Source organism: Cydia splendana, chromosome 14 (assembly GCF_910591565.1).
Source record: "Cydia splendana chromosome 14, ilCydSple1.2, whole genome shotgun sequence".
NCBI classification, from domain to species: domain Eukaryota; kingdom Metazoa; phylum Arthropoda; class Insecta; order Lepidoptera; family Tortricidae; genus Cydia; species Cydia splendana.
Genome location: NC_085973.1, coordinates 18,618,348 through 18,634,073, shown reverse-complemented (window position 1 = coordinate 18,634,073; position 15,726 = coordinate 18,618,348). Strand labels below are relative to the sequence as shown.

The 15,726-nt window shown below is 38.3% G+C and overlaps 1 protein-coding gene across 1 annotated transcript; it reads left to right on the top strand.

The window, feature by feature from the left end:
• The first annotated feature begins 2,338 nt into the window (after nt 1-2,338).
• LOC134796798 (uncharacterized) lies at nt 2,339-14,591 on the top strand. The gene is made up of 9 exons (XM_063769021.1): nt 2,339-2,550; nt 4,336-4,443; nt 4,584-4,686; nt 6,173-6,529; nt 6,932-7,117; nt 7,327-7,445; nt 8,140-8,304; nt 12,428-12,595; nt 13,994-14,591. The coding sequence occupies exons 1-9, from the start codon at nt 2,350-2,352 to the stop codon at nt 14,282-14,284; spliced, it is 1,698 nt and encodes a 565-aa protein (XP_063625091.1). The 5' UTR covers nt 2,339-2,349; the 3' UTR covers nt 14,285-14,591.
• The last annotated feature ends 1,135 nt before the right edge of the window (nt 14,592-15,726 follow it).

Sequence of the window (15,726 nt, the reverse complement as noted above, 5' to 3'; positions counted from 1 at the left end):
TGTTTATTTTATTTTCCCTTTTGCATCTATTATTAGGCACCTTCGATTTTACTATAGGTTAAATTTTGTATCTCACAAATTACCTGGAATATTTTTCTGAAGGTAGAACTCTATTCCAGGAAGAATCATTATCATCTTCCTCGCGTTATCCCGGCATTTTTGCCACGGTTTGTGGGAGCCTGGGGTCCGCTTGGCAACTAATCCCAAGAATGGGCGTAGGCACTAGTTTTTACGAAAGCGACCGCCTTCTGACCTTCCAACCCAGAGGGTAGGTAAAGTTAGGCCTTATCGGGATTAGTACGGTTTCCTCACGATCTTTTTCCTTCACAGAAAAGCGAACGGTAAATCTCGTATCTCACATTGCTCAATGTTGAAAGGAAAGGGTATGCATCCTATATATAGATTAGAGATGCACCGGATATTCGGTTACTATCCGGTATCCGGCCTATCCTGCAATTATTTTAGTATCCCGCCGGATACCGGATAGTGACCTACTATCCGGCCGGATACAGGATAGTAACATTGTTTGATTTCGGAGTAAACAAAATTGGATTTAAGAAACAGTCACGGTCATAATCGTAGGTACTCGTTTATTATTATAAAACAATTTAAACATTCCACTGACTTGCATTTCTAACCTAGAAATGAGTCCGCGCGAATGTTCACTAGGAAACAGGTCAAATTAAAATTTAAAATAAATTGAATATCAAAACCTGCACAATGCGCACCTGAAATACCGAAATGTAGGTATAGTTCCGCCGGCCGAATATTCGGCGGCCGGATACCGGATATTCGGCCGATCGGCAGGCCGGATATCCGGTATCCGGCCAAACAACTATCCGTTGCATCTCTAATATAGATACGATATTTTTCTTTTGATTGACAAAATAAGATACGAGTATTTTTCTATGTGCCCAAATAACAAATAGTACATTGTGCAACATGGGCCGTAAGTTGAATATTGCAAACGAGAGTAAGTTAAATCGCGACGGCTTGCCGGAGCGATTTATAGACTCGAGTTTGCAATATTATTACGCCCCGAAGTTACACACAATGTTTTTCATCACACTTGCGATACAAAAATTAAGTATAAAAACAAAAAAACTGTTAATTATGGTACTAGAAACTTCATAACTCCCTAGGGAGAACGATTTTTCTATAACTCCCGCTATACCTGCGTGCAATTCCACATTTACTGAGCGAGTGTGATGAAAATGATATTAAATTCCGAAAAACTCATAGGTAAGTACGAGCCGGGGGTTTGAACCCGCGACCTTCGGATACTTCGGAATGAATGTCGCACGCTCTTAAACCGCCAGCTCGCGCTAGGCCATCAGCGCTCTCTATTCCAGGAAGAACATTATACATATAGATGGTCAAGAAAATCTTGTCAGTAGAAAAAGGCGCGAAATTCAAATTTTCTATGGGACGATATCCTTTCGCGCCACCATTTTTCAAATTTGCCGCCTTTTTCTACTGACAAGATCTGCTTGACCCAGTATAAATAAAAAAAAAGTAAAATACGGAACCCTAAAAGCTAAATTACTGGTCTATCGCTCCATAAAATGGATCTCGACACAATCTTCGATAACGTCATAGTCATATCTTGACATGTAAGTTAACCGATAAAGATGCTGAAGCTGATAAGCTTGAGTTGGAACTAATCGGACTTCTCGTTCCTACTCACATATACAAGCGCATCACTAGCGCCACCTTGATGTGCGAGTTTGACAGATGTCAGATGCGTTTTATTTGGTCGTCGATTTGTTTGTTGTGAAAGGATTGTCACGGTACTGTGTGTACAAAAAATCGTAAACTCGTCGACCAGTTACAAAGTCCACCCGGATTATAGTATCACACACATTGCAATCATTCCAATACCAGTTTAGTTGAAACAAGACATTAGCAAATAGTGTTTTAGTTGTGGTAGGTACGAGAAAATTAGTGTTCCAAATTTAAATTTACTCAAGTGTTTTTGGTATTTACAGAGGTGGGTGTCTTGATTTGATTCTTAATTTCCTAATTTATCACGCATCAATTTAATACAAGCTGTCTAATTGTAGTTGCTAGTTATTGTTAATTAATGTTCATTATAATTAGTTAGAATGTGAAGTCCATTCAGTATTCTAATAGGTAATAAAATTCCAACTAGATTTACAACTAGGTACTCTGGCCTTCCATGGTGTTAAAGTTTATACTTTGTAGGTAATTTTATTACCTCTTAAACAGTAAACAAAACAAAATCGTTCCTACTATGTTACAATAAATACAAAACATGCTTAGACAGTTATTTTGGTTGTAAAGTATAACTACAGGACAACTTTTTTTTTCAGTTTTTTTTTTTGAAGTATGGCCAGCACATTGAGAAGGTCAGCCTACCATGCAGCAAGGAGGTTGAGCATTCCAGCTTTAAAGCTTGCTATTCGTAACAATAGCACTCTGGAGAAGAATATTTTAAAGTCAGTTTTCAAAGACATTCCTAAAGTGAATTATACCGTCCCCGAGTTTGTTTGGCAGAACTTGGACAGATGGCCAGATAAAACTGCAACTGTGAGTATGGTCTGATTTTGTGTCTGTTTCTGACTTCATATTTTTTACAAGCTTTTACTTAACTTGCAATGTTTGTATGTTCGGGTCAAATCTTGCAAGCTAAATTAGACCCACTTGCCATTATTCAATTGAGCTGGAACTTCACATACCTATGTAATTTTTGTGATAATGAAATATTATGGTACCTACCTACCATCAAGCTGATTGGATGATGGACACAGGATGTGGCTATAGGAACTCTGTGTTAAAACAAATGCAACGTAATTGTGTTTGAGTTTGTTAGAATTCTCTCAGTTGCCTGTTGAAAGAAAAGTACAGTCAGCAATAATCTGGGGCCAAAAAATCTTTCTAATTTATTTTATTAGAAATAGACTAATTCTACGCAGACGAAGTCATGGGCAGAAGCTATCTTTTATATTTTGGGAGCCGAGTGTGTAATATATTTGTTAATGTGTATAGTGCAAAATATTATTTATTATATATGGAACCATTTCTTCTAATTTAATTGATCCTTGCCTGAATTCTATTTCCGTTTGTTTCTCTATACTTCCACGCCTTTGATCCCAATAAATCAACAAGTTGGAAATTGTAGTTCAAGTTATATAGTTACCCTAAAGTGTAGTGTAGGTCATAGTATTCACTTTAATACATAAACAATACATTCACATTCCATTGTTCATGAATAAGTAGGTACTGCATTTTTACAAAGATTGCATTCACCCTTGTCTACCAAAGGTTAAACATACAAACAACTACAACAGAATTCACTGTTTATTCGATTTTGAACCATACTCTCTTGAAACAAAGATTTATTTGCAACAATACGAGTGGTATAATCAGTTTATCTAAGTAGAAATCTGTTATTGATTAGATTTTATTCGTAATTAACTGTCACATAGCAACTGATTATAAGTATTTAAGTAGGTAGATTTAAATAAAAACTTGATTTTAAAAGTTTTACTGTGAATAACAATTATTAACATAAAATGAGAGGTGCTGAAATGTCAAATGTCAAGGTACTTTTGAGCCTACGCCCACATTCAACAAAACAACATTGACTTACATAATACCAAAGACATATGTAACTCCGTATAAGATCAATAAAGTCTAAGAAAAAAACGTGCCTCGGAATTCAAGAAAAAGTCATTCTCGGATAGATGGCGCACACACCTTTGGCCTATGGTCGGCTAGATGGCGTTGACAACAGCGTTTCATATTTAACAATTTTAACACATAGGTATCAGTGAATGAACATGGGTCAAAATGATATAAAAATAATAAAATCATTTATCCATATATATAATTTTTTTCGATAGTTTTATACGTTTTCATTTTGAGTTTTAGTCGTGTGTCGATAGATGGCAGTAAATTTACTGTGACTACAAAATTTACTATGACAGGACCCCTCTAGGTATACTATCTATTCTCTTTGATAATACCTACCTACTAACTAACTACTAACTTTAAATGGCTTATTACATTATATGTCCTTAATTTCGACCTAGGGCTGTAATGTACGTACGAATTTAGGCATTTTTCTTATCTATTTCCCCTTTTTTTCCTCACAAGTGTGATGAAAAACATTGTGTGTGCCACGGGCGGTACAGGAATTACGAACTCGTATTAATTAAGCACTCGCCTTCGACTTCGGGCTTCAATTCGCAGTGAGTGACAAAATGAAACAGAGAAAAAATGGAGACTACGTTTGTATGGAGTCCCCTTTCCTCTTAAACATACCTACTATAAAATGTGCATGACCCTTATTGATAAGTGCGTTGTTTCCAGGTGTGTGCAGTGACAGGCCATGGCTACACGTACGCGCAAACACATAGGATGTCCGTCGCATTCGCGGCCTCACTCCGAACCAAGTTAAAGTTAAAGAATGATGACAAGGTTTGTTTCATTTGTTTTCAATACTTTTAGACACAAAATTGTAGTTTTCATACAGATTTTTATACTTTTTAATCAAGGACAAATGCCATAAAAAATGTACACGGTTTTATAATATTTTGTGTTGCTTGATTGATCTAAAGGTGGCCATAATCCTGCCCAATCTCCCCGAGTATCCCTGCGCGCTGCTCGGAACGTTAGAAGCAGGCTGCATAGCAAGTCTCATGAATCCTGCCTACACTGCTTGTGAGTATTATTGAACGCAGTTATCACAGTATAATGCCCAGCCCACCCTACCCGAGTGCCCTTGCCTGCTCGGAACGTTAGAAGCAGGCTGCATAGCAAGTCTCATGAATCCTGCCTACACTGCTTGTGAGTATTATTGAACGCAGTTATCACAGTATAATGCCCAGCCCGACCTACCCGAGTAGCCTTGCCTGCTCGGAACGTTAGAAGCAGGCTGCTTACCCAGTCTCATGAATCCTGCTTATACTGCTCGTAAGTATTGTTGAACGCGGTCATCAGTACGGTTACCAACAGTTTGTCACTGACATAAACGCCGTCGAGAACGTAATTTACTTTCTATACATCTCGCTCGAACTCGCATATTAGTGCAAACGGGATGTATAGAAAGTAAATTACGTTCTCGACGGCGTTTATGTCAGTGACAAACTGATGGTAACCGTACTGGTTATCACAGCTTAATCCTGTCACAATAATTCGATTATTGTTTTTTAAGAGGCTGTCAATATCGAGTACGGCACCTTTGAAATATAATGAATTTTTTTTTGCTTCACCAAAACAAATAAGTTTTCCTAATTTCAAGGACAGTGGGTGTTGACAAGTTGACAGCCTCTCAAGTTCCATTACGCATCGCGTTACCTAATATTTTTGCGCAAATATTGTTTTGCTAAAACGCTATCTTAGCGATATTGGCCATTATCTTATCATTTACGATTATATTATAACTTTCTATTTTTATGAATTGTAGACATATGTATATGTCTATTACATAAAAACCGGGCAAGTGCGAGTCGGACTCGCGCACGAAGGGTTCCGTACCATAATGCAAAAAACGGCAAAAAAAACGGTCACCCATCCAAGTACTGACACTGACCCCTCCCGACGTTGCTTAACTTCGGTCAAAAATCACGTTTGTTGTATGGGAGCCCCACTCAAATCTTTATTTTATTCTGTTTTTAGTATTTGTTGTTATAGCGGCAACAGAAATACATCATCTGTGAAAATTTCAACTGTCCAGCTATCACGGTTCGTGAGTTTCAGCCTGGTGACAGACGGACGGACGGATGGACAGCGGAGTCTTAGTAATAGGGTCCCGTTTTTACCCTTTGGGTACGGAACCCTAAAAAATGATTAACTCTGTTCAAAGCGGTATTGGAACCTAAAACTAATAGCACAGCAAGAAAACTTATTGCACGGCAAAACAGCATTCTACAATACAAATAAATATTAGGGGACAATCTTACACAGATCGACGTAGCCCCAAACTAAGCAAAGCTTGTATTATGGGTACTAGGCGACGATATACATACGTATATAGATAAATACTTACTTATATGTATAGGTACATAGAACCGCGACTACACAATACAATAATCTTTATTGCACACCTCACATAGTATAAAATAAACACTACTACTGTGTAAATCGGAAATTTTTGAAGGACGTTGTTTGTGAGGGACCATTAATAATATTTCTTTCATTATTTCAGACGAGCTGCAACACCAGCTAGCGAAAATCGACTGCCAAGCGATAATCGCCTCTAAACTCTCCTACGCCAGCATAAAAGAGGCCCTAAATACCCTAAAGAAAGACATTCCTGTAATCTTAGTGGACAACGATAACCTACCAGAAGGCACGATAAAATTCGCCGAATTCGCTGAAGATTTTAACCTGTGTACGGACTGTTTGAAGTCGGTGAAGAGGGGGGCAGATGATGTGGCGATTCTACCGTTTTCTAGCGGGACTACCGGGTTCCCCAAGGGTGTGGTGTTGAACCATAGGAGTGTGGTGGCCATGAACCAGCAGATAGCTGATCCAGAGATTGTTGTTATTGAGGAGACTTCTGGTAAGTAAGTTATATGGCTTGTAAGAAAAATATTTGTTGGGAAAAGACTGCTTTCTGAGCTTCCAACCCCGAGGGGAAATGCTTTATTAGGATTAGGCCGGATTCCTCACACTCTACTTATATGTATTTATACATTAAGGATAACTGATGAAAACCGGCTACATTGATGCGATTGACACTTGCTCGACCAATCAAATAGGTAATAATAGACGTGAAAAATTGAGTCTGTAAACTGAGTTCCTAAGTAAATTTTGCAGTTTTGAATTTGAACCCTTTTTTTATTCCATTATAGTTTGAAATTCGATTTGAATTTGTTCTTTTAAAAGGACATCGGGACTTCAGGTTCAAATTGAAGTACGCTTGCCCCAATTTATCCAACTGATCTTAAATTTCTGCTTTCAGAAACCCACCAGGCCGTGCTGCCAGCAATCCTGCCCTTCTTCCACATATTCGGCTTCAACGCGCTCATGGTGAACCAGATGTACCTCGGCGTGAAGCTGGTCACCATGCCGTACTTCAAGCCGGAGCTGTTCCTGCAGACCCTCGTCAAGTACCAGGCTAATGTGCTGTTCCTAGTGCCGCCCATGGGTAATTTGCATAATTGGGTACAGATAGCAGTGAACAATTTCTGAAACATTGATGTCTTCTTTTGTGTTTATGGTTCTTTATTGCTAAGAATCTTGACGATTTGATTTTGCAGCTCGGGTGATATGATACGACAATCGGGTACCCCTTTATCCGGGACATAAAACGCTAAGTCAGAATTCCCATGAGCAAAGCACGTTGTCGTATTGCAGTGGTGTTCCTGGGCAAGCACCCGGCGGTGCAGGCGGCGCACCTGCGCAGCGTGTACGGCGTCATCAGCGGCGCCGCGCCCGTGTCGGAGGCCGACGCCGCCGCCGTGCTCAAGAAAAACGTGAGATTCAGCTTCACGCCAATCAAACTTCACCATTAGTTTTCCTCATTTTGCAGTTGCTTTCTTAAAAAGCTTGAGTCCCGCTTTCGCAATCTAATCCTAAGAAGTAGAAGAAATCTAAAATATTATATACCGACGTAAAAAAGTGAATGTGTATTAGGTAGATTGATCGCGATTGATTAATGCGAAAGGCAAGATTTAACCTAAAATTCTAATCAATTGAACAAGTATCGTGAGTTCATAAAAAGTGTGCAATTTGTAAAATGTTAATTTACAGCTTTTTACTAACTTGAAAGCGTTAATTATATTCATTTTGTCATTTACGCCACCCAGGCTAATTCGAACGGACACTGACATCAGAATTATATTTAAATCATGTTATTTAGTTATCGTCCGGCTCACCCGCGCCGATAAATTTACGGATAAGTTGAAACGAAATGCACGATAATAGAACGACGTCAGTTAGATTTCATTCTAATATTAGTGTACGTTCGAATTGGCCTGACCAATTGACCATCTCACTAATTATATAGTAGGTATGTCGTTCGACACCCCCTTTTAAGGGGGTGTGAGTGGACTCTTCCGCTTCCCAGCTGCGGAGGCTGTGTGTAGTCGCGCCCCACCTTGTGGGGCGGTCTTTCGCGCGTCGTTTTGGGGACGGCTGTGTGTCAACTAATTACATACCTTGTTTCAGCCAAATATAAACTTCCGCCAAGGCTACGGTCTCACAGAGACCAACGGCGGCATCGCGATCGGCTTCAACACCGACGCCAACCACGCGTCGGTCGGCCACGTGTTCCCCAGCTCGCAAGTCAAGATCGCGGACATTCAGACACAAGAGGCGCTGCCTGCTGGAAAGGTAAAAAAATGGTCTTGATACTCGCTTCAGAAGAAGGTCTTACAGCGACAAGATGACTATAAAACCGCTAGATTATTGGTTGATAATAAATTTCCGCCAAAGCCAGGTCTAGTAAATAGTGAAGCCCTAAAATCTCCATATGGTGTGACACCGCTTTCGAGCAAATTGGTCTGCTCTTGTGTTGGAGCCCAAGACTCATTTTGAGTCATCGAGCCAGCCACTTAAGTAAGTAAAATCTCCATATAAGACCCCGTGTTCCGCTCCTCAACATTGTTGTAGTGGTGCATTTTAGCTTTGTGTAACTAAAATGTACAAATAATATTTAGCGCCAATACCACCTACATCAGTATCAAATCTCGCGGCGTTGAGTAGGGGTTGTCAGTCTTCTCGTGGTCTTCTCTATTCATTAAAATCTGGTCAAAGTGAGACAGACCAATAACATCACGTTTGGCTTCAACACCGACGCCAACCATGCGTCGGTCGGCCACGTGTTCCCCAGCTCGCAAATCAAGATCGCGGACATTCAGACACAAGAGGCGCTGCCTGCTGGAAAGGTACAAAAATGGTCTTGATACTCGCTTTAGAAAAAGGTCTTACAGCGACAAGATGACTATAAAACCGCTAGATTATTGGTTGATAATAAATTTCCGCCAAAGCCAGGTCTAGTAAATAGTGAAGCCCTAAAATCTCCATATGGCGTGACACCGCTTTCGAGCAAATTGGTGTGCTCTTGTGTTGGAGCCCAAGACTCATTTTGAGTCATCGAGCCAGCCATTTAAGTAAGTAAAATCTCCATATAAGACCCTGTGTTCCGCTCCTCAACATTGTTGTAGTGGTGCATTTTAGCTTTGTGTAACTAAAATGTACAAATAATATTTAGCGCCAATACCACCTACATCAGTATCAAATCTCGCGGCGTTGAGTAGGGGTTGTCAGTCTTCTCGTGGTCTTCTCTATTCATTAAACTCTGGTCAAAGTGAGACAGACCAATAACATCACGTTTGGCTTCAACACCGACGCCAACCATGCGTCGGTCGGCCACGTGTTCCCCAGCTCGCAAATCAAGATCGCGGACATTCAGACACAAGAGGCGCTGCCTGCTGGAAAGGTACAAAAATGGTCTTGATACTCGCTTTAGAGAAAGGTCTTACAACGACAAGACTACTATAAAACCGCTAGATTATTGGTTGATAATAAATTTCCGCCAAAGCCAGGTCTAGTAAATAGTGAAGCCCTAATAACATCTCCATATGGCGTGACACCGCTTTGGATCGAGCAAAGTGGCGTGCTCTTGTGTTGGAGCCCAAGACTCATTTAAGTAAAATCTCCATATAAGATCCCATGTTCCGCTTGTCAACATTGTTGTAGTGGTGCAGTTTAGCTTTGTGTAACTACCTAAAATATACAAATTATGTATATTTCCATCAGTATCAAATGTCGCTGCGTTGAGTAGGGGTTGTCAGTCTTCTCGTGGTCTTCTCTATTTATTAAACTCTGCTCAAAGTGAGACAGACCAACAATAACATCACGTTTGGTTTTAACACCGACATTTTGCATTTCAGTTTTAGCTAAAGATGGTTTATTATTCAAGTAGGTAGGCATACATATTATAATGCGCTTATGAACGTCAAATAAAAGTACACCGGCTCCAACCTCTGCCTCGAGAAGATTTAAGTCCCCCCTCAGTTGGAGGAGGGTATCCCAATATGGGACCTCTTTTCACACATCTGTTCAAAACAATACATCTTATAATTAACATGCATTACGAGTAAATAAGAAAAAATACAACTTAAATTACTATAGAATTCATGCAGTTACATACAGTGGGTATTTTTTTTTATGAAATTTGATTTGAAAATATGTAATACACATATTTTCAAATCATACAAATACGTAGCTCGTTTCAAAAATCAAAATCAAAATATACTTTATTCATGTAGGCCTAGCAACAAGCTCTTATGAATCGTAATTAATCTTAATCTAATTATCAGAGCAATTTATTTATGTTAATATTATTCCATAATAAAATTGGATTATTATACATATCAAATTTAACACTAAGAATTTCACAAAAGGATCGTCAAATATTAAAAAGATTGTATAAAAAAATACTAGTCTAGAATTTCTAGAATAAAATCTAAATGTCAAAAAAAAGCATAAGTAACAAAAGAAGTAGATAGTATTACATCGGAATATCCATTTCCTCATCAATAATCAAACATACCTACTAATTAATAATCATTTCGAATAACAATTAATCCCACGTTGTAATATCATTCATGTAGTCTTGTGTGGTATAATAAGCTTTAGAAATAAGTTTACGCTTTACATAATTCTTAAATTTATTAATAGATAATTCAGTAATATGGTTTGGAAGTTTATTATAAAATCTTACACAATTACCCATGAATGATTTTTTAATTTTATGGAGCCGAGTGAAGGGCACTGCGAGCTTATGTTTATTTCTAGTATTAATATTATGAATTTCACAATTTTTCCTAAAATTTACAATATTTTTATGTACATACAGAATATTCTCATAAATGTATTGACAGTGATGCACTGTCATTATGTCAATTTCCTTAAATTTATCTCTAAGTGAGTCTCTATGGTTCATTTTGTATATTGCTCGAATAGCCCTCTTCTGCAGAACAAAAATGGTATTTATCTCTGAAGCACCGCCCCACAGTAAAATACCATATTTCATAATGCTATGGAAGTAACTAAAATATACTAATCGAGCTGTTTTCACATCAGTTAACTGACGGATTTTGCTCACTGCAAAAGCTGCAGAGCTCAGTCTATTCGAAAGAGTAGCAATATGGGGACCCCACTGGAGTTTAGAATCTAAAGTTATACCAAGAAAAACTGTACTATCAACTAATTCCAATTCCTCATCCTTCACAATGACACTTGTTGGCACATGCCTTACGTTACTACTAGTGACAAACTTAATACATTTAGTCTTTTTCTCATTTAACAATAAATTATTAACATTGAACCAATTTACTACTTTTGAAATGGCATTGTTTACATCATTGTAAGCTTGTTGCTGTCGTTTGACTTTGAAAATAAGTGAGGTGTCGTCTGCAAACAATACTATATCATGGTGGGTCTTAACAAGGAATGGCAAGTCATTTATGTAGATAAGGAACAGGAAAGGCCCCAATATTGACCCCTGTGGTACACCCATAGAGACCAATGACCCAGGTGATCGCTGTCCATTCACATCGACCCTTTGTATTCTACCATTTAAGTAGGAACTAAGTAAATTCAGTGCCGATCCTCTAACTCCGTAATAATGAAGTTTCCTGATTAATGTTTCATGACAAACACAGTCGAAGGCCTTAGATAAATCACAGAAGACACCTAAAGCATCTTGTGACTCCTCCCAGGCATCGAAAATATGCTTAATTAGCTCAACACCAGCATCGGTTGTTGAGCGACCCCGTGTAAAACCAAACTGCTTATTATGCATCAAATTATTCACGTTAAAATGTCGTACTAATTGAGAAAGAACTAATTTTTCAAAAATCTTGCTAAATGTTGGTAGCACAGATATCGGTCTAAAGTTAGTGGGGTCAGAGCTGCTACCAGATTTAAATAAAGGAATTACTTTACTATGTTTCATTAGATCAGGAAACTCGCCGCAATCAACACTGTTGTTAAATATAACTACCAAGTCAGGCGCTACAATTTCTACTAAGGATTTGACAGCATGGACAGAGACTCCCCAGAGGTCATTAGTTTTTTTGACATTAATTGATTTAAACGCCTTTATTACATCTGAGGTACAAACATGTTCAAAATGAAGGTCTCCACAACACTCTGGAGCGTTACCTATGTTTTAATAATGTAACAGCCGATGACAGACAGAGCCTATGGCAACGCAAATCCAAAGATGTTACATGCGCGTTGTCGATCCTTTAAAAACCTGTACAAACTTTTTTTGTGTAACTAAAATTTACATAATAATATTTAGCGTTATTATGCCATCTACGACAGTAGTAATTCTCGCGACGTGGCTTAGGTGACAATCTCGCCTGGCTGGCGGGACAGAATAACAACAAAAAAAGTTGATCCACCCTTTAAAAATTACTAAATTACCATATACCTATTCCAGGAAGGTGAAATTTGGTACCGCGGGCCCAACCTGATGCAGGGCTACTACCGAGACGAGGAGGCTACCAACGAGGTGTTCCAAGACGGCTGGTACAAGACCGGCGACATCGGCAAGTACGACGACAAGAAATACCTGTATGTCACCGATAGGATGAAGGAGCTTATTAAGGTGAGTGAAAATAAATAATAAGATTTATATAAGCAAATTGAGTAAATTGCGACCCATTGGAAAAAGTCGATCCTACTCATTAAAATTTGCAAATTAATAGGTTCTCTCAAGAAGATCAGACCAAATACCAGTTCTTATTTTTTTATACTAAGTAAACAAACAACAAACAAGCAGACGGTCCGCCTGATGGTAAGCAGTAACCGTTGCCTATGGCAACGCAAATCCAGAGATGTTACATGCGCGTTGTCGATCCTTTAAAAACCTGTACAAACTTTTTTGAAGAACTCTTTACTGTAGCCCCTTGAGAAAACCTCAGCAGGGACAGCCTAGTTCTGATAGCAGCTAGCAACGCATATAGATGGAGGCGTGTAGAACTCGATATCCGCCTGCTTGCCTAATTTTAAATAATTAAAAACCTTATTCTCCAAGATAAAGTGGGCTTAATAAAATTCAGGTTTGCTTGTCCTATCCACCCTTTGCCTACGTCCAAAAATGGACAAACCCACATGAAAATACTTAGTAATACTTAGTAGTTTTTAAATTCTTTTCTTTGTAACTTTATTTCAAAATAATACTCAAACTCTAAATTTAATTGTAACATTTATATTTGGGAAATAAAAGGCTTTTATTATCCACCCTTTGAGCAGCACCGGCTTCCGACACATCGGAAGGGAGGGGCCCAAGCGATATCTTACCGTACAAATCTTTCTGCCATTTTTTGCGGGGGGAAAGGTGCACACAGTCGCACTTCTCACACACTTACATACAAAATCCAATTTGTAATGACGACACAAATACATAGAAAATGACACCCTACACAGACAAATCTTGCACACCTCGATCTGTTTTTGTGTACTGACGTGTCAGAAGTGTCACAACACGCACACTAACACATTTTCGTCGAAGAATTTTATTGTTTTCTGAGAGATGAGAAGTCGGATTTGTCGCTCGACCGATCCGCAATTTGTATTGGGCGAGCAAAATCGATAAATCCAACAATTACATGAGACTAAAATATAATAATTGAGTTTAAATGTAATTAAACGTATGATATGTAAAAAAAATATTACATGTGAAATGTAACACTTTTTTTTTGTAAATTTGATGTCTCTTTTTACAACAAAATCCGAGCAATTAGGCATTTTTTCTGCTGCTGTGTTCACTCGCGCGACTGGACTCAGTCTAGTTACCATTAATTACCCGCGCTAGATCAGTTGATCTTGTACCTAGGCAGAGGGGAAATAGTGCGAATGCCGCCTCCCTTCCATGTTGCTCGAAGTATCCACCTAATGATATTATACACACGTTAAACTTAAAACACTCCTTAGACCTTTGAGGTTCCAGCCATAAATACAGAAGACGTAGAGAAACATTTAACATAACTATTTTTCATTCCAGGTAAAAGGCTTCCAAGTAGCTCCCGCCGAACTGGAAGCCATCATCCGAACTAATCCCAAAATCGCGGACTGCGCCGTCCTAGGCATCCCCGATCCCGTCACAGGCGAAGTGCCAAAAGCTTTCATAGTGACCCAACCGAATCAGACCATCTCACCTGAGGAACTAAAGGAATACGTGAATAGTAAGCTAGTATCGTTCAAACATATTAAGGAGGTTCAGAGCATTGATGCTATACCTAAGAATGCGGCTGGTAAGATCTTGAGAAAAGATTTGAAGGCTAAGTACTGTTAAAGTATGAAACGTTGGTGTGAGATGTTGTGTGGAGTCTAAGACAATTTCGTAAATCGAATTTGATAGTTTAATATCACAAAGAAGCGTCACAATTTTAGATTCTAGTTATGCTTTTAGATATTTACAAATGAGATTGTCACCTCGAGAGTGATGTGTTTACACTTAAGCAAGGAAATGATGCAATTTATATATAATTTTTACAACGTGTTACATATCCGCTTTCCTTTTCTTAACACATTCACTTACGCGCTTTTCGCTACATAGCGGAAAATACGTGTTATCTGTTTCGCTCGCAGCGCGTAGTTCGCGCTGGCAGTGAAAGTGTTAAATGTACCAGTACCATAGAGCATAAAGACAAAAATGTACAGATATTTTATACATTCGATTTAAAATTGTTTAATAATGCTAAAATGTTATTACATTCGTATTATTTTAAAGTATTGACATAAGTATGGGTGTTGGGAAAAGTATAGTATTAAGAATCCTAGTATTTTAAGACTGATACGTATTTACACGAATATTTCTATTTATAATAAATGACATAAATTGTTAAATTTTTTTTTTACTGAATTGTTAGTTGCAAACCGAATTTGACTGTAAAAAGTATTTTGACCAAGTTTTGTATGACGTTTTTATTTATTTGTGTAGTATTTATAAAGTTGATGCTATTATCTCGTTCTCATTCTTAATTCAAATTAATTAATTTATACTGTATTATTATCTACTAAGCCAATAAGGTCAAGGGTCCAATCCAATGGTGTGACCCAGGGGTTCCCAAAACTATGCGCCGCGGCGCCCTGCAGGCGTATTATGGATGGCTTTATCCACGTGATAAAATAACTGTCACTTTTTAACACCACTAGATAGAAAGTGACGGATACCGTTTTATCACGCTGTCACGTAGACAAAAACGACCATCATATCCGTGCTGGGGCTCGTTTCTCAAAAGCTTGTAACTTATAATACAAGCGCATGCCAATTTTTGACAGCTTTTGTTAGAAAGGGACTTCAACTTGTATTACAAGTTACAAGGTTTTGAGAAACGGGCCTCTGGGGCGCCGTGGACAGCATAGAGGGGCGGCGCGAGGCAGTCCTCGTCATGTTACCTACAAGTCCTACAACTACATATCTATCTCGAATAGCCTAGCTAGGTTAGGGCGCCGATAAAAACTTTAGACAACGATATAAAAAAAATTAAAGCGCCGCGGATTTTAAAAGATTTAGAACCCCTGGTGTAACCAAAATTGTTATGAAGTATTATTTTTGATAAATATTCATTGGAAAGTGTTCACAGTTTTATAAATTGTTATGTATTGACTTAAGATGTAAATAATATCATATGAAAACGAGGCCAATTTTAATCTATTTTATATTTTATCAATGTCATCAAAATGTTTATGTTGTAATTATGATTTTTTTGACTTTTGCAATTATTTTTATTT

What these genes read in the sequence shown, in the direction of transcription:
- LOC134796798 (XM_063769021.1), top strand. Translation starts at nt 2,350, where the DNA reads ATGGCCAGCACATTGAGAAGGTCAGCCTACCATGCAGCAAGGAGGTTG. An exon ending in AGTTAAAGAATGATGACAAG is followed by an intron (nt 4,444 to 4,583) that starts GTTTGTTTCATT and finishes ATTGATCTAAAG; the next exon opens with GTGGCCATAATCCTGCCCAA. An exon ending in GTTCCTAGTGCCGCCCATGG is followed by an intron (nt 7,118 to 7,326) that starts GTAATTTGCATA and finishes GTCGTATTGCAG; the next exon opens with TGGTGTTCCTGGGCAAGCAC.